The sequence below is a fragment of the Zootoca vivipara genome, chromosome 2, assembly GCF_965207765.1.
Source record: "Zootoca vivipara chromosome 2, rZooViv2.hap1.1, whole genome shotgun sequence".
Lineage (NCBI taxonomy): Eukaryota > Metazoa > Chordata > Lepidosauria > Squamata > Lacertidae > Zootoca > Zootoca vivipara.
The window spans coordinates 39,847,609-39,865,525 of record NC_142584.1 but is presented as its reverse complement, the minus strand read 5'-3'; the positions used below and the strand labels follow the sequence as shown (position 1 = coordinate 39,865,525).

The following is a 17,917-nucleotide window of genomic DNA, read 5'->3' as shown; positions in this document are numbered from 1 at the left end:
GTTGTCGTTTTCAGTCTACAAATGATATGGAGTATGCTTTTTCCTCTGTTTCCATTGTGTTTCCTTTGCATTGAAATGAATGAGGTGGAATAATGTAATTTCACCACAGTGGACAGTGAAATGAATAACATAGTTTTTTGGGGGAAGGTGAACTGCAGTGGAGCGGAACCGGTGGTGCATGTGATGAATGCAGGGCAGGATGGAAAACAGTGCCTGCTTGCCTCCCTAACTGGGGCTGGGGCAAAGAGTTAACCATCCCTCTCCCATCTCCACATCTTGCCCCACATCTCATCTGGTTTGGTCCCCATGTACATCCAGATACATTTGATGCTTGTCCAAAAGGGGAATGGGAAGCCTTGAGTCAGGATTGTGAAGAAATCAGGTTTGGCATTCGCTAAACCAAACTACGGTAGCAAATGAAAATGACAAGGTGCTGCAATTTGGCAGTTCTTGACTTGTGGCTTAACAAGCAGCGCTGGAAGCTATTCAAAAAAGTTGGGCAGAAATAATAATGTGCAGTTAGGAAAGTTGCAAACAAGCCACCACAAGGGTATTTTGCCTCTTTGAGGATCATTTGCTTGTTACAGAACCCCTTGGGTGTGAATCCCTGGGGTGTCATTAAAAAAAAACCTAGATCCAAACACACATTCCCTGCAGGCAAAATCCCACAGTTCCCTGTGTTGATGACACAATGAGCTCCCTTAACAGTGTGCAAAGTGTAAAGCAGAGACAGGACAGTGGGACAGTATACTGTATACACAGAAGGGCCTAAGAGAAGCCTCAAACCAATGAGAAATCCCTACACGCCACAACTAGTCCCCATTCACTAAACTCAGTGCACAGCTTGCTTGGAAGAACAACTTCTTCTTCTTCTTCTTCTTCTTCTTCTTCTTCTTCTTCTTCTTCTTCTTCTTCTTCTTCTTCTTCTTCTTCTTCTATAATACTACTGTACTACTAATAATTTATTTCTTATCTTCCTTCACCCTAAGGTCCCAGCACTTAAAACAAAATGTTAAAAACAGTTTAAAACAAATCAGAATCACACGAATAGGGTGTGTCCTAAAAATATACTCCCACAACTGTCGAAGACCAGAGAAAATAGATGTGACTTGAGCATACAACATAAACTGTATAGTGAAAGTGACAGACACACCACTGTGGGGAGTGAATCCCACAGCTTAGAAGGGGGCCACCACCCGTGAGGGCAGTGGAACTACCAAGAAGGCCCCTTCTACTGATCATAAGATACGAGAAAGGGTGTGGAGAAGGAGGTCGCCTTTCAGATATTTGGGGGCTAAGCTGTTTAGCACTTTAAACTCTAATGTGTTTGTGTTAAGGAGGAGAAAGTGTGTAATAACAGGACAACCCAATCTGCTTAAAGCATCCTGGATTATTGTTTGAAGAAGAAGAAGAAGAAGAAGAAGAAGAAGAAGAAGAAGAAGAAGAAGAAGAAGAAGAAGAAGAAGAGTAGTTTGGATTTGATATCCCGCTTTATCACTACCCAAAGGAGTCTCAAAGCGGCCAACATTCTCCTTTCCCTTCCTCCCCCACAACAAACACTCTGTGAGGTGAGTGGGGTAGGAGTCTACCGCTCTAAACCGCTACACCACACTGGCTTGTCTTAGTTTCCAAGTTTAAGCTGCAAAGGATGGTACTCTGCTGATCTCACTAATGTTAGCAAGGAAGGATAATAACTAAACAATATGTCCCCTCATAGCGCCTACTGCCTCCTACAGTGATGATGCTTGTTATGCACTTTGCCACTGCATAGCTGTCTTTTTTTCTTATTAAAGGAATATGTATACCCATCTTTTGAGGGGGCAGCTAGATCAGGACTGTTGATGGTGAAAGAAGGCTTTAGCTCTTTGTCTCTGCAACAATCCCATTCACAATTGTACACATATACAGTTAGTCCCTTGCCCCTTTCCTGCAGTGGTGATTTGACTGTGAGAATGGCACTTTCCCAGTGGCTTTTATCTAGTTAACAATAATATATATTCCCCCCTCCCTTGAGCAGTGAGGCATTAGTCAGGCATCGGGGTGCCTGACTTTCCTGTGGTTTGTTACATAGAGGAAGCTGATAGTGATAGAAAGAAGGCAGAAGCATCCGGTTGCCGAGCTTTAGCTGCTTTGGAAACCATTACAGAAGAAGATTTGAGGCCACCATGGATGACGGCTATGAGATTGAAGAGTATCAGAATGACATTGTTTCAGAGAAACTGCCCCATGCTTTGGAAATGTCCTCGAAACATGGAGGAACAGGTAAACATTTACACTGGCTTCCTTTCCCCTAATTTCAGTCCCGTGGCTTCCTCATTTCTCCTGAGCTGACCATGTGCTCAAAGGAACAGACTCTACACTCCCGAAGCATAAGCTTTAGCAACATCATAGCCTCAAAATATTTGGGTAGGTGCCCTGACAGTTCCCAGCATGTACAATTGTAAAGTAGAGTAATGTAAGGGTGGCTACTGCTTCCTTCCTTCCTTCTGGGCTCTGCCTCACCTTTAGGTGGTCTAGCCAGGTAGCTGTGTCCAAGGCTGCATGGAGGAACAGGTCTTGATACCAAGGTGCTAGCCAGCTCAAAAACAGCCTCTACAAAATTAAAGGGAGGGAGATCTAGTAACATCTCTCAAGAACAATGGGTCTGTGTTTGGAAGAATGCCTCTATAGGTGCATTAACTAAAAATAAAAACTCTATAAAATATGTGAGGTGCGACGGAGGGAGAGAGACCATTGTATATGGCAATATGTATCCAGCTTTCAATATATATACATTTTGCACAGGGGAGACTTTTCTCTGAACAGCATTTCCCCAGGTTGGGACAACTCATTTTTGATTGTATGAAAATATTTTACTGCTTAATACAAAAGTAAAAAAGGACACCCCCCCAAAAAACCCCTCACAAAACAGCAAGAAGCATACAAGTCAAGGAAACCATTCATAAACCACATAGTAGCATTACTATAGATTACAAAATATACAAACTGAACCAAAATGCCTAACAATGGTCCACAGGCCATCTATGATCACTGAGACAGTAGCCTTCTGTGAGAGCAAGAGGGATGGAAGTACATATTTGAGAATATAGAGCAAGAACGCTCAATCTGAAGTGCAGAATGCCTGGGACTTGCCCTTTCTCTCTCTAGAAACAGTGACTATTGGTGGTGAGAATAACAACCAGGACTATGACTACATCATAGACGAGGACATGCTGATGAGAAAACTACCAGAGAAAGAACTGGAAACAGAGCAAGGTGAGAAATATAGATTATAATTATATAGATTATATTAAGATGATCTGCCTCTTACATGTTAAAAAATGTAAATGTGTCTAATGGAGTGTGCAATACTGAAAACAACAGTTTTTAAATTGACTTATGCTCCTCAGAAATGTGGCTAGTATTAAATCATTGATAAAGGCAATTTCCTCCCTCCTTGTTCTTGTGTTCCTAAACAGGAGTGGGCAGATCTCAGCCCTGAGATATACCAATTGAAGACAGGAGTAAAACATATGTTGGGGACAGACATACACTTAGACCACTTCCAGACTATTTTGCAGATGGGAATTCAGTTGAATTCCAGATTATCTGGAAACGACCTTAGACAGGATGAGTACATGCTCAGCCCATGTATTTGTTTTCAAGGTGGTAGAACTGAGTGCATATTCCTATCCCACAAAAATCCACTCTTTGTCTCCCTCAGTTACCTGCCTAATTTGAAGGTACATAGTATCTTCTTGGGTGTAGGTGTTTGCCTTTGTTAAACAATTGGGAATCGGAATCCCTTTGCCAGTCTAATGTAAATCACAAACAGAGCCAACAGTAGACCCCAGTCTACCTTCTACCCATCCCTCAATATCAAAATGTTAATGACAGAAAAACATAGAATATGGGCTGCCCTTTCAAGGAGCATCGCATATGTTGCCCTTGGAAATTATGACCCAGGAGCATTAGAGTTGCATGACCACCGTTCATATTCGAACGTGCACAATGCAGATCAGGAAATGGTGGGATCTGCACTATTGTCTGTCTCAGGGATTGCCGGCATGGCATGCACAGTGTCTTCTACAGGGCTTGTGAAATTTCTCAGTGAATATCCCCTCAGAAATCCACAATTCATAAGATACTGTTTGCTCTTCCTGTTTGCACTGGCTTGGCCTCTCCTACATGGAACACACTCCCTTAAACATGCCCACATTTCATTGGGTGATAGGATGGACACCCTCTCTCCCTTCTATTCTGAGCAGAAGTGCAAATAACTTTTCTCTGTGAGGAAGGATGGTAGTGGCTGGTGTAGGTGCCTTTCTTCCATTGATGGGCCTGCACTATTTTTGCATTTCTGTCTCTTTTTCCGCTCTCTTTTTTTTAAGACATGGAACCATTTTGTATACTGCCCCACCCTATGGTGGCCATTTTGTGTTGTTCCACCTACCTTACCCACAGCACATTCTCAAAATTCCAAATGTGTCCACTGGCCCCCAGAAGCTGGCAAACTCTGGTCTATATAGAATATGGTAGTGGGTATCAGTAAGCTTGCATGCCCCTAGCCCGTAGAGAGCAGGGATGACACTAACAGACAGTCAGGGAAAATCCACTTTGTGGTTTCCCACTAACCACCTAAGCTCCACTCCTTCCTGCTCTCTCTCCTTCCTGCTGCACAAGGCAGGAATGAAACCTCCTCTCACAATGAAACCTCCTCTCACAATGTAAACGTAGAATCCAAAGCCATCCTTCTGACAATGAATAACTGTAGGTACAGAACCTTTTGTTCTTTACCAAGGGAACTCCTGTGCACATATTTTATTTCAACTTTTAAAGCAATGCTGGTGATATGTGAATGAGATAGATGCTGGGTTGTGGGTTAGCTCCAGCTTCCAAGCGTTTCTTTTTAAAAAACAATAACACACACCTCTGTTAATAACTACTGTGAATGTCTTCTCATTTCTTTCTAGCTCTGTTTGCATCCAGTTTTGGCAAATGGTACCGCCACAGGATAACCTTTGTCATAATCTACCTTCTGACAATCTTTTCCCTGATAATGGCGAATGCTGCCTTTGTGATTGCGTTTCTCAGATGTAAGTCCAGGTTTGAAGCTAATTGCTAGCTTGAGTCTGCATCCTCCATAGCAGGCCATGGGCAATGACTGCTCCAGGGCTGGATCAGCTGGGTTTATGTTTGTGGGTTCACTGACCAAGTCTTACAGCAGTTGCAGAAAAGAACATGAAATGGTCTGGCCATCCTTTCAATATTTAAACTCCTGCCCCTTAGGGTTTCATAGATTTTCAGACCTCTGCAGACTTGTGGCAAGGCATGACTTAGCTGCTGAAATTGTATACCCAGGCATTCACTGTACGGTATAGGAGCCCTAATACTGAAAGCCTGTGGTTGGTTACAGTGATCTCTTAAACTTGATGGTGCCTTTCCAAGAGGACTGGGCTCTGCTCACCAGTTCTGTTCTTGAAAAAGAGCCATGGAGGAAACTAGCTCCCATCCTGCTATGTCAAAAACTGGCAAGGACCGGCAAGCAGACATGCATATGCTGAGCCTGGATTCCAATGCTTTAGAGTTGGAAAAAGTTCAGAAAAGGGCAACAAAAATGATCAAGGGGATGGAGTGACTCCCCGCTGAGGAAAGGCTGCAGTGCTTGGGGACTTTTCAGCTTAGAGAAAAGGCAAGCAAGTGGTCACATGATAGAAATTCATAGTTTTATGCATGGCATGGACGAAGTGTGTAGAGAAAAGTTGTTCTCCCTTTCTTATAATCCTAGAACTCCCGGATATCCAATGAAGTGGAATCTTGGAGGTTTCAGGACAGATAGAAGAAATAAGTACTTCATGCACCACATAATTTAACTATGGCATTCACTCCCAGTGGAGGCAATGGTGACCACCAACTTGGATGGCTTTAAAAGAGGATTGGACAAATCCATGGAGGATAAAGCTATCAATGGCTGCTTAGCATGATGGCTCTTATCTGCCTCTATAGTTGCTCAAAACTGCAGGGCAGCAGGGAGGATACTCTTGTGCTCAAATCCTGTTTGTGGGGTTTCTAAAGGCATTTGATTGGCCACTGTGAGAATAGAGTACTGGACTAGATGGGCCATTGGTCCAGCAAGCTTTTCTTATGTTCTAATGTTATGTGATGCTCAAGCTACTGTATGAATCAATTAGCATCAGTCAGGATGCTAAAGAGTTTTGTTGCCAGTCCAGTAATAGTCTAGCCCAGGGGTTCCCAACAAAATTTTCTCGAGGACCCCTCATCGAGCCGCTATTGTGACAAGGACCCCCATTAATTCCTAATCCTAAAATTAAAAAGTGAGAGTCAAATTAAGAGTCTTTTTATATTTTATATTTATACATTTTTTTACAGTTACAAAAGAGTACTCCATCAGTATACAGTTAGTTTTAATTTTCAGTTCTTAATGAGATGAACCACTTTTTAACCAACGGTCCATTTTTAACTACGCGAACTGTAGCTTCCGCGAAAAACAATGCTTTGTTTACAAACACTACTGTTTTGCAAAGAGGCAGTGCGCGCCAGGGAGGAGGGAGGGGAATGGAGAAGACAGGGTACCTGCGCAGTAGCGCACAAATGAAGCCGACGCACGCAAAGCATCTTGGGGAGGTGAGCGTTAGTAGAATGCGTGCGCTGCCTCTTTGCAAAACAGTAGTGTTTGTAAAGCGGCATCTAACGGCATACAGCAGAACTACTGCCTCTATCTAATTCTAGTTTTGCGCTAGACTCTGCTCATGCAGGAAGCGGCCAAAACAAAAAATCTGTTACGATACGAAATATATTTAATATATTTTTTATTCTAATAGCATCTTGCGGACCCCTCTGGCATAGCTCGCGGACCCCTGGGGGTCCCCGGACCACCTGTTGGGAACCACTGGTCTAGCCAGACTAGCAATGGGGAAGGCGCTGGTGGCGGCATTGTGTACTACAATATGGATGAACAGAAAAGACAAACAGGCCACACGTGTGCATTTGCTAAGTGTCCATCTGTAGCGGTATATGGTGCCACTCACAAAAACATCCTGTAAACAATGAGGCATTCATTCTGTGCTGCATTATTTCACGAATCTGTGTATTGCAGGCTTTCCAATATGTGCATTCAATTGGCATGAATTCCAGGACAAATGCTACTACTACTCCAGAAAACAAGTCCTTTGGGAAAAGGCCAGGAGCACCTGCCAAGACCTGAGTGCAGATCTGGTGATTATAGGTAGTGAAAAGGAACAGGTGAGTTTCCCCTGTGATGGACATCTTGCACAAGAAGCCCCTCTTCTGCTACCAGGAATGTTATGTTTGCAACCTACCAGTACCTTAAATCTTCCCAGTCAGAACAATAAGGAAGGCAGCACACAAACCCAACTGCTAGGTGTAACCACATGGAAAGGTGTAGTTAAAGACCAGCTTGGGGAGCCCCGAATGACAGCTATTCCAATTAATTCTACTTTCTTCTCAAATGAAATTCTATCTTTTATATTGCTACAAAGGTTGGGTGCCACCCCCGATTGGTAACAAGATTCCAGGGAGTTCTAGGCACCCACCCAGGGTCTGTGTTCCTTTGGAGAATTGAGAAATGGCAGAGACTTTAAGAAATATAGTTTATTCACCTATTTACACCTTCAGTCTGCATGTTGGAAGTCCCGATCTTACAGCATGGTGATCTCAAGCAGAACTTGTTTCCCAGAACCAGTACAGCACAGGAGTCAAAGACATCTCTCCCAGCCAGCCTTCAGCCAGCCTGCCCAAGATGGAACTCACTCTTTCTTCTTCCCCTTCTTCTTTCCAGCCCACCTTGTTCTGAAGACTCTCCTTTCCTGACACCTGAAACACACACCCCATCACCATGGCAACCTCTGTCTGCCCAAGCCCAAGAATCCTTTTTGAGCCATCAACAACTTTTGTCATGTTTAATGCGCAGGTGAAGAGCTGGCTTGGAAAGGAAGCTTAGCCTGTTTCCCCCTACTGGCTTGCAATCTTCCCTTCAGTACTCTAAATAATCAAATTCCTACCATTTATTAATTTCTAGGGTTTAGAGGAGGTCCCCCTTCACAAATCTATAACAATTTGTTTTTCATTATGATCAAACAAAAGTAGATGTTTATTGCAGTGAAGAAAGTTCAATAAGAAAGCGGTGTCACATCCCTAAGGCACTTTTCACATGGGCCAAACTTGTAAAAAGGTAAAGGGACCCCTGACCATTAGGTCCAGTCGTGACCGACCCTGGGGTTGCGGCACTCATCTCGCATTATTGGCCAAGGGAGCCGGCATACAGCTTCCAGGTCATGTGGCCAGCATGACAAAGCCGCTTCTGGCGAACCAGAGCAGCACACGGAAACACCATTTCCCTTCCCGCTTAGAGCGGTACCTATTTAACTACTTGTACTTTGACGTGCTTTCGAACTGCTAGGTTGGCAGGAGCTGGGACCGAGCAACGGGAGCTCACCCCGTTGTGGGGATTCGAACCGCCGACCTTCTGATCGGCAAGCCCTAGGCTCTGTGGTTTAACCCACAGCCCCACTTGTGTTCTTTGGTTCTTTTGCATCAAATGTAAACAAACTAAACAAAAATGCCTCTTACTGAGGTGTCTTTGGTCCTCCTGGTCTGCCAGTAACTCTTCTGACTGGCAGAGGCTCTTTGAGGTCTCTCAAGCTGAGGTCTCTCCCAGATGTGCTTCTGGAGATTCTGCAGTACAAGTAAGCTTCTCCTTGCATACCTCCTAAATGCTTTCACTCTCCAGCGATACTTACAGTGGTACCTCGACTTACGAACGACTCGACAACCGAATTTTTCGACTTACAAATGGGGCAAATGGCTGCACGCTTATGAATTTCTTGACATCTGAACGGAAACCACAGAGTTTTTAGTTTAGTTTTTGAAATGTTGTCGTGTTTGCCACCCTGGGCTGCTTCAGGAGGAAGGTGGGGTATGAATTCAATAAATATATAAAAGAAGTAAATAAAGATGTTCTTCTAATGTCAGCTTTCTATGTTCTAAATTCTTGTAAGAAGATACTGTTCCCCCCACTGTGTATTGAATGAAGTTTTTTTGACTCTAAAATCATGTCCAAAAACTGGGGTTGTCCAATACACGGATACTGGCATGGGGGGGGGGGAGAAGCAGCATGCCGCTGGCAGGAGTGCAGCTTCCCCCAATGCTGCAGCAAGCGATCTGGGGTGTGTGTGTCTTTCCTGCCCACAGCTGTTGGGGGGGGGAGAAGCTGCACACTGCCAGCCAGCTCGTTGGCAGGAGCGCAACTTCCCTCAATGTCACTGCGCGCGGGAAATGATCTAAGGAGTGTTTCCTGCCCACAGCTGCATGGAGGGGAGAGGCTCAACAAATTTGGGCCATATCCCCTCATTTTCTTAAAAATGGGGGTGGGGTATTATACATGGGGGCGTCTTATAGACTGAAAAATACGGTAACTGTTTTGCAAGAGTTAAAATTCCCTGTCCCAAAGTTGGGACTTGGAGACAAGAAATCTCTGGCTGTGTGAACACATTCCTGTTTGCTCTGCATTCAGTTTGGGAAGCAGTGAGCACATGACGTTAGAAAAAATTCATATCTATCCTGTTCTTTCTTATGAAGCACCACATGTCAATGTATCCACACACACAAACACCGTCTAAACCATCTTCAATTTGAATTGCGAAAAAGAACAACCTAGCTTCGCTTTAAGTTGTCAATGTGAAGCCTGAAAGGACAAGAAAAACAGGATGGCAGAAGTTCACCCATCCCTCAGCATGCTAAGTGTGTGCTCTACTCCTGAACTATGTGAACATGTGCATATGATTTACTCACATTTGTACAGAGACACGTGGGGTGCACTCCCCAGGCCCACTTCTGGGAACACTGGGGAGCGGGTGAGGAGAAAATCCATCAATTCTCTACCTTTTTCCTAGGATTTCCTCGTTTATAACATGAAAGAGAAGACCTCACAGTGGATTGGCTTAAGATACACGACAACAGAAATGGCGTGGAAGTGGGTGGATGGCACAAATGCCTCTTACACGTGAGCTTTCATTCTTTCAGTGGATTTATCTCAGATCTCTCATGACGTTTCAAAAGCACAGCTGGCTAGCTATGTTAGAGAGAGAGGGGGTTTTGGACTACCAAACCTAGAGTTATATCATGCAGCGGCTGGTCTTTTATGGATAAGAGAATGGATCCTGTTGGAGAACCCAGAGATACTAGATCTGGAAGGGTACGAAAATTGGCATGGTTGGCATTCCTATTTATTGTACGAAAAAGTAAGAGTACATAGCGGTTTCCTAAACCATCTAGTAAGAAAATCTGTATATAATATATGGGCCAAATTTAGAGGAATACTGGAACCAAAGATACCACTGTGGGCTTCACCAGCAGAAGCTACAGCAGTGAAAAAACTAAATATGGAAACAAAATGGATAACATATAGAGAAGTGTTGGAAGGGACAAAGGAAAAATTAAATTTGAAAGAATATGAAAAAATCAAAGAGAACATAACAGATTGGTTCCAATATTTCCAGATAAGGCAGAGGTTTATGGAAGATAAGAAATTAGGAATTGCAGAAGAAACATCAAAGTTTGAAAAAAATAATAACGCAGAAGAAAGGAAAGTATATCTCGCAATTCTACGATACTCTATTGGAATGGGAATTATTCGAGGAGCGAACAAAACCAACAATGATAAGATGGGCCCAAGACTTGGGCCATAATATTTCAATAGAACAATGGGGAAAACTCTGGCAAAAAGATATAAAATTTACCCTATGTTACACACTAAGAGAGAACATTCTGAAGATGATGTACAGATGGCACCAAACACCGGACAAATTGGCCAAAATTTACAAAAATAGATCCCACATGTGCTGGAGGTGTGAAAAAGAAAGGGGTACATTTATGCACATGTGGTGGAGCTGTACAGAGGTGGGGGTGTTTTGGAATAATATATATGAAGAACTAAAAAAATTATTAAAGTGTACATTTAGTAAAAGACCAGAGACACTCCTATTGAGTATAATGCCAAAAGAAATGGAGAAAACAAAGGTAACATTACTTATGTATGGAACAACAGCGGGTAGAGTATTAATAGCGAGAAATTGGAAGAATAAGGTAGTACCCAGTATAACAGACTGGCAAGCACTAATGGTAGAATATATGCAACTGGCAAAAACAACTGGTAGAATAAAAGGTCAAACTAAACAAAAAGTCAATAAGGAATGGGAAATTTTTGAAGAGTATTTGAAAAAGAATAAATTAAAAGAAACCCTGTTGGCAGAAATAGACTGTACCTTGTAAAATAAATTATTAGATATCAGTTGGAATGAAAATAAACAACACATATATCACTGTGCAAAATATAAAGGAAATAACTTAAAAACCAGCAAGTTTAATTGGAAGTCTGTTCAGAATCTGGTGAAGAAAGTGTGAAGATGAAAATAATAGAATAACGTGATTTTTAAGATTAGTGTGGGTTATGTGTATGTTTTTGTGACGAGTCGTATGTTGGGGTACGGGAATTATGTAGGTATGTATGTATGAGTTAGTCGTGTATGTATGTATGAATTAGTTAAGTGTTAGTATGGTGAGTTTATATGTCCGTAAATGTGAAGTTGTGAAGTTGTTTGTTTCAATCTATTTGCTTTGTTTTTTTGTTTTAAACAATAAAGACTTTTTTTTATAAAAGATACACGACAACAGAAATGGCGTGGAAGTGGGTGGATGGCACAAATGCCTCTTACACGTGAGCTTTCATTTTTTCAGTGGATTTATCTCAGATCTCTCGTGACGTTTCAAAAGCACAGCTGGCTAGCTATGTTAATTTGTGCCATCAAATTGTTGAATCTGTAGTTGTGGGCAGAAGGGAGGCCAGTTGGTGGTATGGGGTCTTTTTTCTGTGCTGTTGTATTGTGAGGAGAATGCTGTTTGTATGAGGTACCTTTTTCTCCTTTACATCGCAATGCAGTTGAAGCAGAATTCCAAGTACTGTATGGTTGATACTTGGCCAATAAATTATTCTATTCTATTCTATTAAATGGGCAGTTTTGAGCTGAATACTGCAGTGCGCGTTAGTGTTTCTATCTGTGTTGGGGTAGCAGCATATTCGGTTTTTTAGTAAGTGGCCAAAAGAAAGCATTCTATCCGAATTCACATCACTCCTTCTGTTTCTCGCCTCCCCCCTCCAACCCCCGGCACCAAGTTGCACAATGCCTTGATATGGAATTCAGTATAGTCATACCTCGGTTTAAGTACGCTTTGGTTTGAGTACTTTCAGTTTAAGTACTCCACAGACCCGTCTGGAATGGATTAATCCACTTTCCATTACTTTTAATGGGAAAGTTCACTTCAGGTTAAGTACGCTTCAGGTTAAGTATGGACTTCCAGAACCAATTACACTCATACTTCGGGTTAAGTACGCTTCAGGTTGAGTACTCCGCAGACCCATCTGGAACGGATTAATCCACTTTCCATTACTTTCAATGGGAAAGTTCACTTCAGGTTAAGTACGCTTCAGGTTAAGTACAGACTTCCGGAAACAATTGTACTTAAACCGAGGTACCACTGTATCTCATCACAAGACTTCAGAAAGAGAGGAGTCACCCTCCTTGACCGAAAAAAGCTCAGCGCCCCTGGTCTCACAGCCACATGCTATAACATTGTTGGTGTGCGGAGGTGGGCTTGGAGTCTAACTTCGGTAATTTCACTGGTTATAGTAGTGGCAGCAAACTTTGCAAGGGATTGCTTGTGTTCTGTCCAGAGCTGAGTGAGACCAGCTGGCTTGCCTTAGTTTGCGGCAGAAACTATAAAAGAAGCTGCTGCCTAGGGTTGTGCTGTTGCACCGGGTAAGGAAACAGCCCCCTTCCTATCTCAGCAGACATTTCTGGTAAAAGAATTTATAATTATAATTATAATTATTATTAAGTTTGTATTGAACAGCATTAACTGTTCATTGAACGGTTTGCTTTTTGCTTGACTGATACGCCACTATGTTCTTTAGCTCTGGTTCTATGGATGGTAATGTGGTCTTGTTTATTTCGTTGTTCAGCTTTGTTGTTGGGAGAGCAGCATGCAAATACTAAATCAAAATCAGCACTTGAAAGAAAAGCATCAGAAATGGCACTAAAGGGGCAAGGGGCATTTCTCAGTGGGTGGGGAAGAAGGTGAGCATGTGAAGAGGAACCACATGGGACTAGAAAGAGGGAGGCGAGTGAGAACTGACAGTCTGGCAAGTTCATCACCAGGCAAATGTTTGCTTCTTCTTCTTCTTATTTTCAGACAATGGGGACCTTCTAAACCGACTAGCAAAGCTGACTATGATTCACAAGAAGACTGTGTTGTTATGGAGCAAGGAAAGAACCATAAGTGGAGTAATGGCTTGTGCGACTCCACCAATCTGTTTATTTGTGAAAAGAGCATGCAGTTTGCCTGTGTCTGGCAGGCTCTTCGTAGTTCTCACTGAACATTTTCCTGTTTGGTATTGGTGTACATCCTCAATCAGTTGCAGAATGCTATGCACAAAATCTATAGATCAGTTTATTGCTCTGGATCTGGTGTGTGTGTGTGTGTGTGTGTGTGTGTGTGTGTGTGTGTGTGAGAGAGAGAGAGAGAGAGAGAGAGAGAGAGAGAGAGAGAGAGAGAGACCACTCATGAGAATTGTTCCAGAAGTGCACTCCAAAACACACAGCCATCTGTTATTGCAGCAGCAAAAGGCCACGCAACAGAGACACAAACACAGAGCCCACACAGCCGTGGCCTCATGCATTCTACATAGGTGTGACTTTGCCCCAAAGGAAGAATGAGTCACATCAGAAAAGGACATACTCTGAAACCAACAGACTTCCAGGACACCCCAACACTGACCTCCAGGTGGCTATCCATGAACCAAAGGAGGAAAACTTCATCATGAAATTGCTGAATGAAGACTCATCAGGAAATTCAAGTGTATTTCATCTGGTCTGCATTAAGACCGTGGGGTTTGAACCCTCTACAGATGTTCATTAGCCAATAAATAGCAGGATGTTGTCCTCAGCACTTCTTTATGACTTGTTATCGTAAATATTTTCCAATAATTTCAGCTCTTTTGAGAATACATTGCTTTTGCTTTCTTCTTATATGACAATTTACAACTTAAGAGCAAAGCGTCTGCGATAGAGAACAATGGGCAGACTCAGACCACAGGCCCATCATACAAACTTTTATAAAATTTGCATATGGTGATTTATATGGATAGATTCCTCTGGGAAATTTAAGATGGTGTGTGAGTGGGATCTCACCATCACTCCACTTTGCAAGGCCACCAGCCACCCTATAAGCAGGATTAGGCAGGACACCCAGGGTCAAATATGAAAGACCCAGGACTCAAACCCTTTGGGCTATCCTCTAACATGAAGTCATTTGCTACACAACCTAGGGATACACTGAAACAACCACAAATGCAATTTGGTTTAAATGGAATCTGTTTGCATTTATTGTATTCATATCTTTTGGGAAAGTACCTTTTTAATGATTACCTTCCTTACCGCAACCTTGATTTCCTTGTTTCTCAAAGTAAAGATAATGGGACTGAGAAATGGAGTAATTATGGTGTAGGGTATGGAAATCAGTGTGTCATCTTCTAATGTGTCAGCTGTGCTCGATTTGAAATAAATGATGGAGGCAAAGGTATAGTGCACACTTACCACAATGAGGTGGGCGGCACAGGTGGAGAAAGCTTTCTGGCGGCCTTCAGTGGAGGGAATGCGCAGGATGGTGGAGAGAATTAAGATGTAGGTCATCATGATGAACAGAAGGCTGCCAGCCAAACCCAGCATGCCAATAGTAGAGATCGACACTTCAGTCATATTATCGGCAGTGCAGGCTAACCTAACCACTGCCCTCATGTGACAAAAGAAGTGCCGGATGGCATTGGGGCCACAAAAGGGCAACCTAAGGATCTGTGCAGCCTCACTCAGAGATATGAGGAATCCCGCAACCCAGGAAATGACTATGAGCCAAAGAATTACCCGCATGTTCATAAGGACAGGATAGCGCAAGGGGTGGCATATTGCCAGGTACCGATCATAGCCCATAGACGTAAGAATGAGACAGTTTGTTGCACCCAGTCCAAGGAAAAGAAACATTTGTGCAGCACACCCTGCAAAAGAGATGATTCCGACTTTTGCTATCAGATCAACCAGCATTTTGGGGACAATGACTAAACTGTAACAGGTTTCAGAGCAAGACAAAGCAAAGAGGAAGATGTACATGGGAACATGGAGGCTCCGATCAGAATAAACAACAGACATTATCAGCAGATTTCCTATCAGGGTTAGGATGTACATGAGCAGGAACAGGATGAAAAATGCAATCTGTAGCTCTGGACGTACAGAGAACCCAAGCAGGATAAATTCTGTCACTTGTGTGTGGTTCTTCTTCATTGTGTTTTACCAGCACCTTGGGAAGAAGAAGATCACAGTTAGCAAACACAAGGCTCAGTCTTACGGACCATGAGCAGCATGGATCTTTTATATTGTTACTAGTTATTAAAAAAATCACTATGAGCACACCTAGATTGCATCATAATCCCTTCTTAACCATCTGATATATTATAGTTTAATAATTACAAAATTTAATAAACAATTTTTAACCTCTTTGCCTTTTTTACCAGCAAAATATGTATCACAGGGCTCAACCTTCAAAAGTTCTGACTCCATCCGTTTTAGAATTGGTCCATCTGTGTTATGATTGTCTACACCTGTCAACTGCCCTAAGACCTACAGGTATGTTGTTGTTGTTTAGTCGTGTCCGACTCTTCATGACCCCATGGACCATAGCACACCAGGCACTCCTGTCTTCCACTGCCTCCCGCAGTTTGGTCAAACTCATGTTCGTAGCTTCGAGAACACTGTCCAACCATCTCGTCCTCTGTCGTCTCCTTCTCCTAGTGCCCTCAATCTTTCCCAATATCAGGGTCTTTTCCAGGGAGTCTTATCTTCTCATGAGGTGGCCAAAGTATTGGAGCCTCAGTTTCACGATCTGTCCTTCCAGTGAGCACTCAGTGCTGATTTCCTTAAGAATGGATAGGTTTGATCTTCTTGCAGTCCATGGGACTCTCAAGAGTCTCCTCCAGCACCATAATTCAAAAGCATCAAGGTATAGGGCAGTATATAAATTCAATTAACAACAACAACAACAACAACAACGACAACAACAACACACTGACTGGCTCAAAGAAAAGGACTCAAAGACAGATCTACCTAGCATCTTGTCTGACTCCAAGGATTTAAATGATACTTCTTTCTGCAGGCTTAATTTCTTTGCCAGGATCACAGCATTTTTAGATTTCTCTGCTATTTGCACAAAACCGTCTCTCTGTAAAAAAAAAACATGGAAAAACTAGCTGCAATTGCATTTTGGATTTAATTCTGAAGCAATTAGTTTAATGGCTAAGAGTTAACTGCATTTTTTATTCATGGAGTGCCTATCATTTACGGGTCCACATTTTTACTATATAAAGGATGGTATTTAGCTAAAAATTGGGAAAGGAGTACTACAAGGTTGTATATTGTCTCCCTGCTTATTTAACTTATATGCAGAATTCATCATGCGAAAGCCTGGACTAGATGAATCCCAAGACGGAATTAAGATTGCCGGAAGAAATATCAACAACCTTGGATATGCAGATGACACAACCTTGATGGCAGAAAGTGAGGAGGAATTAAAGAACCTTTTAATGAGGATGAAAGAGGAGAGCGCAAAAAATGTTCTGAAGCTCAACATTAAAAAAACCAAGATCATGGCCACTGGTCCCATCACCTCCTGGCAAATAGAAGGGGAAGAAATGGAGGCAGTGAGAGATTTTACTTTCTTAGGCTCCTTGATCAATGCAGATGGTGACAGCAGTCACGAAATTAAAAGACACCTGCTTCTTGGGAGAAAAGCAATGACAAACCTAGACAGCATCTTAAAAAGCAGAGACATCACCTTGCCTACAAAGGTCACTATAGTTAATGCTATGGTTTTCCCAGTAGTGATGTATGGAAGAGCTGAACCATAAAGAAGGCTGATTGCCGAAGAATTGATGCTTTTGAATTATGGTGCTGGAGGAGACTCAAGACTCCTCCTCCCATGGACTGCAAGAAGATCAAACCTATCCATTCTGAAGGAAATCAGCCCTGAGTGCTCTCTGGAAGGACAGATCCTGAAGCTGAGGCTCCAATACTTTGGCCACCTTATGAGAAGATAAGACTCCCTGGAAAAGACCCTGATATTGGGAAAGATTGAGGGCACTAGGAGAAGGAGACGATAGAGGACGAGATGGTTGGACAGTGTTCTCGAAGCTACGAACATGAGTTTGACCAAACTGCGGGAGGCAGTGCAAGACAGGAGTGCCTGGCGTGCTCTGGTCCATGGGGTCATGAAGAGTCGGACACGACTAAACGACTAAACAACAAATTTAGCTAACGTAGGTTATGTTTATTAATTTCAGTGGGTCTACTCTGAGTAATACTTACGGTACTTGAATATCACTCAAAGTGGACAGAAGCTGACTTAGTTGAATACCACCCAAACTGGACAGAAGTGAGGGGTGGTGAGATCTTACTTCAGTAGTCTAAGGTGTGTTAGGGAGAGTGACACTGCCCCTTTCCTCTCCTGCACCATACCTCTATTAAGTTCATCGCTTGAGGCATTCTTCTTCATTCCCAGATCACTTCCACTAATTGCAGTGGTTGAAATTTATACACTTTCCAAGTGCACACCACTGTGTGGATCAACCAGAAGGCAAAAAATTATATATATTTTCAAAGTCATTGACACATACACGAGATGGTCAGCAGGTATTTCCCCAGGTAATTCAGCATCATTAGAGGTCACGCAATAATGCTTTCGGACTCCAGAATGTGCGAGAAGATCAGTAGTGATAGAAACAAGTGGAACTTTCCAAGAT

The 17,917-nt window shown here is 42.7% G+C and overlaps 2 protein-coding genes across 3 annotated transcripts; one reads left to right on the top strand and one right to left on the bottom strand.

The window, feature by feature from the left end:
- Window positions 1-2,083: 2,083 nt before the first annotated feature.
- LOC148686821 (CD209 antigen-like protein C) lies at window positions 2,084-14,010 on the top strand. Of its 2 annotated transcripts, XM_088661688.1 has the most exons (6): window positions 2,084-2,262; window positions 3,148-3,255; window positions 4,953-5,075; window positions 7,097-7,242; window positions 9,912-10,021; window positions 13,267-14,009. In XM_088661688.1, the coding sequence occupies exons 1-6, from the start codon at window positions 2,166-2,168 to the stop codon at window positions 13,448-13,450; spliced, it is 768 nt and encodes a 255-aa protein (XP_088517814.1). In that variant the 5' UTR covers window positions 2,084-2,165; the 3' UTR covers window positions 13,451-14,009. The 2 variants fall into 2 exon arrangements, with proteins under 2 accessions (XP_088517814.1, XP_088517815.1); XM_088661689.1 differs by lacking the exon at window positions 4,953-5,075 and having other exon boundaries at window positions 13,267-14,010.
- A 160-nt stretch (window positions 14,011-14,170) lies between these two features.
- On the bottom strand, window positions 14,171-15,561 carry OR10X1 (olfactory receptor family 10 subfamily X member 1). The gene has a single exon (XM_035099243.2). The coding sequence runs from the start codon at window positions 15,405-15,407 to the stop codon at window positions 14,466-14,468; it is 942 nt and encodes a 313-aa protein (XP_034955134.2). The 5' UTR covers window positions 15,408-15,561; the 3' UTR covers window positions 14,171-14,465.
- Between the last annotated feature and the right edge of the window lie 2,356 nt (window positions 15,562-17,917).